Consider the following 13,149-nt stretch of genomic DNA (forward strand, 5'->3'; position numbering starts at 1 on the left):
AGGAGCCAAGGAAAATATAAAAAAATTGTACTAACATACATACTTAGCGGGTTGATCCCAACGCCGATTGTAAGTAGATCTAGACGCCCGAAAAACGTCCTTTACGATCCTGATGACGACATATCGACCAACAATGCTTCCCAAACATAAGCTACACAGCGTCTTCGCCGGTGAAGACGACGTCCCCGATATCTGACGTCACCCGGACGTGGGTTTAACCCACCCGGACTGATACACTAAGGCCAAAACACTTCCAGAATGGCCCATTGAGTCGAGGACCAACTCTCAGAGGAGACGCCCTTAGACGGTCGTTCCACCCACATCTTCTGCTCCTACTTTCGGGCCCCACCAGGCGGTGCTTCTGCAATGCCCAAAACCCCCGGTGACGCCGCTGAGGTCCCATTAAGAAGCCACTTACACAATTTTAAAGATAAAAACAAAAAAGTAAACACAGTCCAAACTTCATAATTGGCTCCATCCATACTATTGACTATTTTAATATTATAAATGTGAAAGTGTGTGTGTCTGTTTGTTTGTCCGTCTTTCACGGCAAAACGGAGTGATGAATTGACGTGTTTTTTTTAATTAAGTGTTGACGTAACACGTAGTTGACGTGTTTTTTAAGTGGAGATAGTTGAAAGGATAGAGTGACATGGGCTACTTTTTATTTATATAGCCCCCCCCCCCACTTCCCTAAAATGGGGGATGAAGGATTGTATGGAGCATTCGGCAATTTTCAAGGTAGAAAGAAAAAAACCATGACTTCAGTTTTTAAGGTACGAAGTTAAAAATTGGTACACAGAGGTAGGGTAGGGCTAGGGTAGGGGGTAGGAGTATGTTAGGTTTAGGTTAGGTAGGTACGGTAGGGGGCAGGATAGGGGTTGGGTAGGGATAGAGTAAGGGTAGTGTAGAATAGGGGAAGGGTAGTGTAGGGGTAGGGTAGGGATAGGGTAGGGGCAGGGGTAGGGTGAGAGTAGGGAAGAAGCGCACACTAGTCAAAGCGAAGCTTGACCGGGTCCTTACATAAGGTAGAAGCTTATGCCGACAAACTTTCAACTGTTTAAAATGACGAATGTCTGGCTGACACTGGGTTTTAGTCTATGGTGTTTTATGTGGATATCATACATATCTATTAGTATCTACCATATAGTCAAATGACACTTACGTTGACTTCAACAATATATTTTTGCATAGCTATATGTCTCGGAAAAGCAGGATCTTGCATAGCTTTAAGTACATGATAATACGGTTCAAAGTATACTTCGCTTTCAATCATAGTGTACGTCTCGTTTTTATACAAATCATCTCCATTTTCTGCATCAACCATTGATACTGGAATCTGAAATTATGTAAACAATTATTGAGAAGTTTCTCATCGTTGATTTACAAAGTTGCATTCAGTTTCGATACGCAAGAAGTAGTAGATTGAGATACTCAAAATATCTAAAAACGGAAAGTTTGCTTCAACCATGCACTTAACTTTGGAAGGTGATAGATTTCAGGGGTCCGAGCCCTCGACAGTTCAAATAGAAACCGTATTTTTTTATATTTTTTCCACATGAATTATTATCATGCTATGGTTAAGAGTTGAGGGGGACCTTTGAAACCTGCTACCTCCCAAAGCCATCACGGTCCAAACTCCACGGTAATGTGTGGTAGGAGCATCGACTGACTTTCATGTTTTTAAGAGGTAGGTCTATCTATCGTACCCATCTTCAGATTAAAGGGGCTTATTTTAATCAAAGGTTGCTAAAATATTTTATTTTTTATTCTTTACAAATTAGCCACTATACTATTTCACCAGATGGTTAGTGATGATGCAATCTAAGATGGAAGCGGGCCAACTTATCAGGAGTGGGATGAAAATCCACACCCCTTAAAGTTTCAACACGACATCGTATAGGAACGCTAAATCCCTTGGCGGTACGTCTTTGCCGGTAGGGTGGTAAACTAGCCACGGCCGAAGCCTCCCACTAGGTAGACCTGGACCAATTAAGAAAACCTCAATCGGCCCAGCCGGGGATCGAACCTCCAGGAACTCCGTCTTGTAAATCCACCGCGCATACCACTGCGCCACGGATACCGCCAAATATAATCTACTTGTATTATTATATGTATTTAATAATGTATCATATTAAGTAGGTTTCCACCTGAGAAAAGTATAAGGCTATTAACATAATAAAAAGAGTAAAAATCAATAAAGCTTTACCATTCCTTTATCAAGATATTTAAGGTCTCTGTCCAGTATTGTCGCCACAATTAACGTCTTACAATTGTCCTTCGTGAACAAAACGAGTGATCCGAAAATGAAACGCTTGTTGTGAGCCCAGTTCATTTTTTTAAAACGTTTCTTTGTGCTCGCATCGAATTCTACCAATGAGCCAACTTTCTGCGACGATACATATGGCTCAACGAACTTTACGTTCCGGAACACTCTTAAATAAATAATAAAGAATCACAATAAATAATTATATAATTTGATAATGAATTTATAATTTGATTTTCCATACGTGTTTTTGTTGACCAGGCATCGCGCTGTAACTACTGAATGAATTTAAATAAAACTTGGTACGATTTGAGACCATATTACGGAGGATGTTACAGGATTGGCTAAGCAGGAGAACAACACGAGCGGAGAAGGGGAGTGTTGATCGATCGTCAACGAATTCCTTAACCCTACGTCCAATAGTCACAAGTCCTGGACTTTGCTCCTTGTTTTTCTCTCTACCACGCGATGGACCCGGCACCTGTGAATCCATGGAATGCTAAGATATTCGTCTCATATTCCGAAAATAAAATCAGAAGAGGGGTGAAATAGAGGTTGAAAATTTTTATGGAAAGTCCTGCATTTATCAAGTTCCATTTGAAAAATGAAGTTTTTGTCACGAAAATAAAATAAGAAGGGGGTGAAATATGGAGGTGAATTTTCAAGCGGACGAAGTCGCGGGCGATCGCTAGAACGAACTTTAATAAAACTGTAACAGGTCAAATTCTGTACATTGAACTTTGAAAATTTTATTTGGAAAACATTACCTATAATCGATACGCCAAAAATGTTTTTTTTTAATTTTCTTGTTTTCAGTTTCAGCGTGATGCCTGGTCACCAAAAATACGAACAGACAGACAAAAATAAAAAAAAAAAAAAAAAATTGTTTTAATATAAGTATACTCGTAGATTCTAGATATAGATTTTTTAAGTCTTGGGATTTTAGTTCTTATGACTTAACTTCGCACATGCACATGTTTTTTTACAAATAAGTATCTATTCTAACGAATAGATGATTGGAATATGGATAATAGGCATTTGAATGTTATTCATAATTTCTTCCTTGCAGGCTCCTTAATGGGACTGCATAGGTAGTTCGTGTTTGTTTATTATTTAACTAGCTGACGCCGCGCGGTTTTACCCGTGTGGTTCCCGTTCCCATAGGAATACAGGGATAATACATAGCCTATAGCCTTCCTCGATAAATGGGCTATCTAACTCTGAAAGAATTTTTCAAATCGGACCAGTAGTTCCTGAGATTAGCGCGTTCAATCAAACAAACAAACTCTTCAGCTTTATAATATTAGTATAGATTACCTACCATTAAAACACATAGTAACATTTAGATACTATATATACTACTTTCCACTAATCTATTCACTTCTCGACTCGGACACGATAAGAGTCTCGTATAGCTGAAGCTAGCCACTCACAAGCCAGCATGACGTCAACGACATCAAAGCTTGTACATTGTACATATGTGTATTATATGTTTTCTGTGGTTTGATCTAACGTCGCCATGGTAGGTTTCAATGCAGCGTGTAATGTTTAGCGCCCATGCCGATAACATTATCAGTAAATACCTACTCGTAAATAGAAATAGCATGGACAATGGACCTATGAATGAGTAAAACACATGCTAAACTAAACTTTTTTTTTTCAGTTACATCTATCAGTGATCAGCGAACAGTCACTCCAATAAGCGACTCTTCGTGTTGTGGTTCTTTTTTTCTGGTGGTGTTACTGTGCACCACACTGTAAATGTGACCACACTTAAATTAAAACAACACCGGCTAAGCACCGCCTTCATACTGATCAGCAGGTAGAACATATTATGATGTTATTTTTCGCTTTTTAGTTTAGTGGGTACGTTTTTAGGTTTTGAAGTCGGTTGTATTTTTTTATTAAATTTTTTATTATTTTTCCATTTTTAGTGTAAATCAGACCCCTAATGACAGTCACAACCCATCTTGGTACAAAATTCTCAGCAATACAAATTAATCAAGCCCAAGCAGAAGGTAGCTGCCGTAAACCGTTAAGGGGTTCCCTTAATTGACCTTGGTCTTCATCATCAGACCCCTAATAATAGACACAACTCATCTAGGTAGAAAGTTCTCAACAATACGAATTAATCAAGGCCAAACACAAGGTAGTTACTGTAAACTGTTAAGGAGTTCCCTTAATAATTGTCCTTGGTCTTCATCACCAAACCCCTAAATGACAGTCACAACCTATCTATGTGGAAAGTTCTCATTAATACAAATTTATCAAGTCCAAACACAAGGTAACTGCTGTAAATCGCCGAGGAGTTCCCTCGTCTGTTTTATGGCTCCATCATCAGATCGATTTTAAACCTTAATGAAATTGTAGTGCTTAAAAGTACTAAATGGAAATGTTTACGAACACACTAGACACTCATATAATTTTCGAAAGTTCCCCTCAATTTCTCCAAGATTCCATCATCAGATCTTGACATGATGGCAATGGGACCAAATTGGGACTATACACCGACCGTGTATCAAAAAAAGAATTTCAAACAAAAAAAGAATTTTTGTAATCGGTCCAGGCGTCTTTGAGTAATCGGTGTACATACATAATAAAAAAAAATACCGACCAAATTGAGAACCTCCTCCTTTATGAAGTCGGTTAAAGACTTGCCATTTACAGTATGTTAATTAGTCATATAGTTTCGGAGATAATACAATATTTTGTAAAAGACGAAAAAATGCCGCTAAAATACGCCCCGCGGTTTCACCGACATAGCTCCTGTTCCCGTAGGAACACGGAGTAAAAACATAGCTTATGACACTCGCAAGTAACGTAGCTTTCTATTGGTGAAAGAATTTTTAAAATCGGTTGCGTAGATCCAGAAATAACCCCCTACAACCACACAACTTTACTTCTTACAATCGCACTAATATTATAAAGGCGAAAGTTTGTGTGTAAGTGGGTGTGTATGTTTGTTTCTCCCTTACGCTGCGGCTACAGAAGCGATTTGACTGAAATTTGAAATAGAAATAGATTTCACTCTGGATTAACACATACTTTCATCCCGGAAAAATCTATGGTTCCCGTGTGATTTTTGAAAAACGCGGACGAAGTCGCGGGCGTCCGCTAGAACTTACATAAAATATAAAGATATAATAAAAAGAAAATAATACTCATATCACGTACGTACGTTACGTAAAAGATATTCACATTAAATACTAACTGTACTTGTAACTAGTATAATTAACTCTAAGCAGATTAAACATTGAACTCACCTTATGTGGTCGTATTTCCTTTTTGTTGGATCGTGTATAAACTGACCTGTAATTAAAATTACATGATAAAAACGATGAAATAACTGATTAGTTACATAATACTGGCTCCCAAAGCTACCAAAGCTTAGCTTTGACTTATGTGCACTTCTTCCCTATCCCTACCCTACTCCTACCCTACCACTACCCTACCCCTAGGGTTTAGGGGTTTGACTTGCATTCCATAGCCAGGTGTCTCTCATCATAGAGAGATATTAATTTCCAACACTGATCTTTATCCATAATTATTAAGCTCTAGCTAGGCACGAAACAGGCGTGCGTTCAGAGTGTCCGCGGCAAACGACTGAGGCTCCTTTGCTTTGAGCAAAACAAAAAGCCTTTTTTCTCGCGTGCTTTCCTCGGCCGAGGCAAGTCTACATAGAATAGAACAAGCAACCCCGCGCGGCAAGTGCCTCGCGAGGCAGCTCGCTCTGTGTAGACCCGTCTAATGAGATTTTCGAAAAAAAAACTTACGGATCCCCTCTCGAAGCGGGCCGAAGCAATCTTCGCGGAACAATCTAAACTGCACGTCAAGATAGTGTTCGACGTCCCGATATCCGCCCTTCACGACGTTGGCGCGGAGGTAAGCGCGCTCATCGATCAAGTCGCCTCGTCGAGGTATAACACTAAGCTCCCTAAAGTTCTCAGGCGGCTCTTGTGCTTCATCTTCCAAACGCGGGTTTTTGCGCTGGCTCGCAATCTGTTGATTGAATGAGGGCTGATGTCAATTTAAGCACAGCATTAAATTATTCTAATCGTATCCTACAGATATCAATTTTGTACTGAAAATGTATGTACCTACAACATAGATTCTTTCATCTTTCGGTTTTCGTATATACTTTATGCCGCAGCCATCTGGTTGAATTGGGATGATGACTAGGTTTGAATATAATGTTTTTTATTACTCATTCGGGTAATTTTTTTTTATTCTTTACAAGTTAGCCCTTGACTACAATCTCACCTGATGGTAAGTGATGATGTAGTCTTAGATGGAAGCGGACTAACTTGGTAGGAGCAGGATGAAAATCCAAACCCCTTTCGGTTTGTACACGGCATCGTACCGGAACACGAAATCGCTTGGCGGTACGTCTTTGCCGGTAGGGTGGTAACTAGCCACGGCCGAAGCCTCCCACCAACCAGACCTGGAGCAATTAAGAAAATCTCCGCCCAGCCGGGGATCGAACCCAGGACCTCCGTTTTGTAAATCCACCGCGCATACCACTGCGCCACGGAGGCCGTCAAAATAAGGTCAATGATAACTAATTAATATGTAAAAAACAAAGAATTACTGGATGTTTGCAAAATAAATAAGATTTTAATATTTCAAAATTCTTGTTACCGTACAAGAATTAGATGTAAATTCATATATTTTTAGGTTCCTTATATTAAACGTGTCAGTTTTCAATACTTATTTGGACTATAAACATAAACGCACAAATACCAAAGATATTTGTAATTTTCTTTGAAGGCCCTTACAAATCTAACGATCAGCGAATTAACAACTTCATGAATTCGTGCCATTTTGTATGGGACGTTTTTCAGGGATCCGTGGTAGCACCGCAAATCTGACCCTTTAAATCCCTGTAGCTCCGAAAGTAATGATCGCAAGTATCCTGTTACTTTTAGAAAATTGCTTTACTATTAGCATACTCCTAATTTATATACAATTTAAAAACTATTATCATCCTTAAAGACGCCTAGCCGCTTTAACGCCGTCCGTTTATTCAACACCGGTACTGAACGAAACCGTTAGTATAGACTATAGGAGAAGTCAACACAATGATAACAACATTTAATTTAAAACATGGTTGAAGGTACTCAGTTATCTAATAATGACAGATACTTTTATCATGAATCTGTAGATTTTGACGTTTGGTTAGGGTGACCATGAAGTCACAAATTAAGACACACCAGAAAGCAAGATTATAAAATTTGATTAGCAGTTGCCCTACCTCTAAGCGTTTACATAATGCAAGTTATGGATACCCAGTTTGGAGGAAGCCTTAGTTGTCGTGTGAGTGATCCCTATCACTCACACGACACGACCGATTTTATTTTTTATTTTCTTTACCATTCATGTAGTCATTTACCGCGTAGTAGCACTTTTCGTCCAGGAAGTCCCTTAATTTATTTTTGAATTAAATATCTTTTACCTCATTTCGTACATGGTGTGATTTTTATTGACATAACATATGAGCTGGAGCTGTGGAGTATTGAATGAACGGTCTAGGCGCCCAATTACCTAGCGAATCTAACTGTATGGCTACGACATTTACATGGTTGGACCAAATGGTTGTTCAGATTTGTCACCTTCAAATAGCGTATCATCTGATCTCTCTTACTAGGCTAATACAATTCTATAAATTTCTCGTCTCTTCTCTTTTTCTATAAATTTATTTGTTTGGACCACCAACTAAATCATATGCAAATGGAACTAAATTGTCTTAAATACTAGGGTAATACAAAACATATAATTTTACTTAAAGGTAGCCAATATGACAGCAACAATTAATTAATCTGGTTTGAAGTTCATTATGTAGGTAACTACATAAATTCAACACAATAATTGTTTAATTATAGATATCATACCAACTTCTATATTATCATATCAATATTAGATTTCTATTGTTATCAATCTAAAGAGTAGTTTCAGTATTATCAGTTACTTACCACTGTTTTCTCTTTTTCGTGCTCTGTCATTGCTTCGCGTAATTTTATCAGTATCAAATTGCAATTGTCAGGTAATTGATAACTGTGTCTTTCAGCCAAAGTCTCCAAACACACTTTAGAAGTTCCTTCTATGAGAGACCTGCATTTAGTAAAAGCTGTTGATGGGGATAAAGTAGTTAAGCAATCACAGAACTTCAAAAAGTTTTCCCAAAATTCATTTGGACTTTTCCAATACATGTTGTTAGCGGACTTGCGTTCAACATACGGCAGATCCATCATGTAATTTCGCAAGCTAGATATAAATGGCGAATTGCATACGTCCAACAGGATTGTCAGTTTTATCTGATCAAAAGAGGACTGGCAAATCTTCGCCAATAATTCTAAAATCAAAGCAAATATATCCGTCCTCTCTATAGGTGATTGTAAGAGATGCATGAATGCTTCCTTTTTATCGTTAATTTGAGATATGATTTCCTTACTATCTGATTTAGCAAGGTTTTGTAGCATCAAAAAGCCCATAGTTTGGGGTTTTCTTGAACGAAAACCCTGATCATTGGTGCGATCATTGGGTCTTGAACTGTTATTTTGTCTCCTGTGTTGGTTGTCGTTATTAGTATTTGTATTAGGACGCTGGGGCGGTGGTCCCACGCGATGTCCCCCGACATTGGGCGTAACTGAAATGTATGAAATACATAATTTAGATTGAAAGTTCCAGAGTAAGTGATAAATTAGAAGGGTTTTAATGGAGTCATTGGGTACAGATCGCGACAGGACTTAAAGGGTGTAAGCAGTATTTAATATATATGCAAACTTACTTTGGCGCATATAGAACGAAATTCTGTTATGGCCAGACCTTTCTCATTTAATAGAAGCTGAAATTGAAGGCTGAGTCCGCCAGTAATATCTATTCGCATTAATATACGAAATAGTTTCCTTAGTCGCTAGAGACTTAGCTTCTTGACAAATCCGCCACAATGTCTGTGGCGACTAAAAACATGGCTTTTCATTTAATCCCGAAGAAAATATACAAGAACTATACTGAAATACTCTGATAATACCTACCTAGACCACAATGTTTCCATAGTTGTCTGCCTTAGTGTAGTTAGAGTTACATCTATGGTAGGAGCACGAGCTGACAAAGTTTCAGCTTTTATACAATTACGAAGGTGGCTAATTAACGTGAGCGATCTGACAGTTTATTTTCACAAAGATGAAACCTTAGGTTTTCAGTAGCGTCCCATACCTACCTACCTATATATGCTTTGAACACCTGCGTGTTTGTGAACACTTGACTGTGACGCTTGGGCAGTTATCAGGTGATAAAGGTAACTAAAAGAAAATTTTCATGTTTGTTACATGATTACTCGAAGATCGGACAGATTTGGATAATACTTTTTTGTTTGATATGGTGTGTGCTGAGGTGATCTCATTGTCATAATGTCAGGATCTGATAATGGGATCCTGGAAAATTCGAGGGGGTCTTTCAAAAATCGTAGGAAAGGTTTCATCTTAAATAAAATAAAATACGCTGTGTCAGATCGCTGTAGGATCTTACCCTACAATAAGTCGTCGCGCGTCCTATATACATAAAGTAGGTAAGAAAAAAATTAATTTTCATAAAAATATTTCCTTTAAATATTAATTTCCAGTATATCTACTAGATAATAAGAAATTTTTTAATTTAATATCCCTCAGATACCACAAGAACGATTTGTATTTTCTTTTATTGACCTATGTAACAAATTAAAATAGAAATACCTACATCTATCAAATAACGTGGGATGGTTTGGATCTAAAGTTTGCTCCGAACCCATGCGGTACAATCTATTATTATTAGTGTTTCGACCGCTAAGAGACTGATGCCTCGGGTTTCTACCAGCGCCTCTGTTACCAGGTCTACCCCTGCGATGACCTGCAAACAAAATAACTACAGTTAGAAGAAGATTTAGTAAGTACCTATTATAAATAACATCGAGATGAAAGCGGTGATAGTCAAGTAACTTCGACTTTAAAATAGTCGATCAGTAAACCTCCTAACGTGAACACGCCTTTTATTTAAATGCCATCTAATCGTAACAACATATTATAACTGGCAAAGTGGTGACCCTGAACAACATATTATTTTAACCGGCAAACATACATGAAGAACACGCCACTGGCCCCTACAAAGGTGTAGGTATGCTTACCACGCCCTCGTCCTCCTTCACCATCTCTGAATTTCCAAGTCTGGTGTTCTTCCTCCATTACTAAAGTTTACCATTCAATTTCTGGAAATAAATAAATATTTATTTAAGTCTAGAGTTAGTATATTTTTAATTTTACTCAATCACGGTCACGGTCATGCAATAAATATACCTATTAAGTAAGTAGGTGAGGTACCTTAACCGATAAAACTAATCGTGTGTTGGTCGCGATGTGTATGACATCATGCCATGATTGCGCCCAACACACGATCAGTTTTATCTGACGTCAAGCCATTAGCGCTGCAGGAATGTGAGATTACTTGATCGTGACTGGCTGACCTAAGGATACCTCCTTTTAAAAATATAAAATATAGGTATAGGTATAATGAGAACAGTTGAGTGAAACAGCGCATACTGCAGTGGCTGACGCAATACCTACGAAACTATGTACGTACCTCTTTAGTAGCTTTAATTACATATATACGTCTACAATACAAACCTACGTAGGTAGGTACGTATTTTAATGAAAAAATCTGTAGAGTGAATTTTGGATAATTCAACAAAAAAAATCTACTTTGATTTGATTGAGGGATAATTCATTCCGCAATATTTAACAAAAATCAGATTCTCAAAATAATCGCAGCATTAAAAACAACAAATTCAAGATATAAAAATTTTAAAAATCCAAAAAATAAAGTAAGTGTAACTTGGTCACCCTACTCGCAGCCTACGAACTTTTTCAAAACGAATCAAATTAGGATTAGATAATTATAAGTATCCTACAATAGGTAGGTACCTAACCTAACGCACACCTAACGTTCTTTACCTAGTGTAATAGTCACAGTAGCATTAGGAATATAAAATTAATTGTACGTACAAATTCTAAATAATAATACTGTAACTAAATTCTAGGTAGTTAGAACTTACCATAATATTAAGGAACAATGCTCTAGAATGAATTATGAATATTGAAAAGCCAATTTTATTTCCACAACACTGCACGTACACTGCAGCAAAGAAAACTGAAAACAATGACAAAATCACAAAACAAAATTGTACTCGTCGGCGTTCTATTCAATTTCATGATCGCCTGATCGACTCGTTGGGAGTATTGCAATACATAATTTGAGATTACCCTAATTAAACTGTGCGTGCGTTCTACCTATGATAACTTCGAAACATGGGATACTGACAGCGAGCTGCGAGGCTATTCCACAAACTCCAAGTCACTCAGCATGCTATGGAGACAGCTATGCTTCGAATCTCTTTGAGGTATATAATCCGAAACGAAGTGATTCAACAAAGAACGAAAGTAGCCGACGTAGCTCTCAGGTCTGGTACACTTAAGTGGCAGTGGGCTTTGGGTTATGTCTGTCGGACGACCGATGGCGATGGTTGTTGGAGTCCTAAGGCTCATTACTGGAGACTGCGTCTAGGTAAGCGAAGTATGGGACCCCCCACACTAGGTGGAGCGACGACCTTCGGAAGATGGCTGGCATGGTTTGGATGCTAAAAGCCAAAATTATAACGGACTGGCGTTACGTAAAAGAGGCCTATGCTTAGCAGTGGATGCATAATGGCTCATGATGAAGATGTTGTACGTCCTAGAGGACCCCCACGACTTCATCTGCGAAAAATTAGTGCAAGCTTTCATCCCCATTTATTTATCATTACATTTAAACGATAGTGAATATACGTATATAAATACGCTATTACCGTAATGTAAACATGAATAAAAGATATAAATATAATATTCAGCCGTTATCAATAAATAACCGACATCAAAAGCCTAGTCAAATAAAAAGAAAAGCTCTAGTAAATCTAAAAAAATACTAGTAAAAATTAGCAAGTAAGCGATTTATGCAAATTCATTTTTAATCCATAATTCACCCCTTCTATTTTTATTTTAAGGACAAAAAGTAGCTTTGTTCTGCTCCAAGGTCACTATACCAAAATTCATCTTGATCGTTTCAGCCGTTTAGCCGTGAAAAGGTAACAGACAGATAGACAAACCAACAGACTTACTTTTGCATTTATAATATTCGTATGGATTATAGACCAAAAAACAGCTTCTTTTTGGTTTTTAAATTAAAAATCTATGGTTTTATTTTAGAGAAACCGAAATACCTACTGACTACCGTACCGTAAGAAAGAAATAAAAATTGTTGATGCGTTGCGAAAAGTGTAATCGGGCGAGGCGAACCGATATTGAGGGGGAGAATTAAAGTTAAGTACTAAGTACAATCTTTCACAAACTAGTTACAGGGTAAAATAAATTAATTAACAGAATAAAAAAATATTTATGGTACCCGATAAAAAGGAAAATATATTTTGGATATATATAGCAACACTTTATGAATCATTTGGGGAAATAACAATCCAAAAAGTCTCTAGAGTGCTCTAGAGTACCAACCAAAGAATATATACTCCAAGTAGTACCACCCTCAGACAAATTATATAAATAAGTATCCAAGTTCAAGGATAATTCCTTTGTAGGACCAATCATAGGAACCAACTGCTCTATGGTCCTAACTCAGACCAAATACCTAAGGACTTATAACGCAGCCAAGTTCTCCAACAAACTTGTCTGTAGTTTTTTGAGGGGGACGAGGTCAACTCAGACACAAATATTTATCACCATCATATCTGTGTCCGTACACTACACACAACTATAAATTTGACTCGCAATACACACATAAGTAATTTTTACACAGACTAACAAACACATTGC

At 37.7% G+C, this 13,149-nt stretch overlaps 1 protein-coding gene across 1 annotated transcript in view; it reads right to left on the bottom strand.

The window, feature by feature from the left end:
* The window catches only part of LOC112043563 (NFX1-type zinc finger-containing protein 1), a 38,294-nt gene extending 26,764 nt beyond the window's left edge, over positions 1 to 11,530 (bottom strand). Inside the window, exons 1-8 of the mRNA XM_024079037.2 lie at positions 11,346 to 11,530; positions 10,422 to 10,502; positions 9,998 to 10,147; positions 8,236 to 8,909; positions 6,040 to 6,265; positions 5,530 to 5,575; positions 2,210 to 2,435; positions 1,166 to 1,339 (exon numbers count right to left, since the gene is read on the bottom strand). Coding sequence (XP_023934805.1) covers positions 1,166 to 1,339; positions 2,210 to 2,435; positions 5,530 to 5,575; positions 6,040 to 6,265; positions 8,236 to 8,909; positions 9,998 to 10,147; positions 10,422 to 10,479 — 1,554 coding nt within the window. The 5' untranslated portion in view covers positions 10,480 to 10,502; positions 11,346 to 11,530. The remainder of the gene's footprint in view (positions 1 to 1,165; positions 1,340 to 2,209; positions 2,436 to 5,529; positions 5,576 to 6,039; positions 6,266 to 8,235; positions 8,910 to 9,997; positions 10,148 to 10,421; positions 10,503 to 11,345) is intronic.
* Positions 11,531 to 13,149: the final 1,619 nt, after the last annotated feature.

Source organism: Bicyclus anynana, chromosome 14 (genome assembly GCF_947172395.1).
Source record: "Bicyclus anynana chromosome 14, ilBicAnyn1.1, whole genome shotgun sequence".
In the NCBI taxonomy this organism is placed as follows: Eukaryota; Metazoa; Arthropoda; class Insecta; order Lepidoptera; family Nymphalidae; genus Bicyclus; species Bicyclus anynana.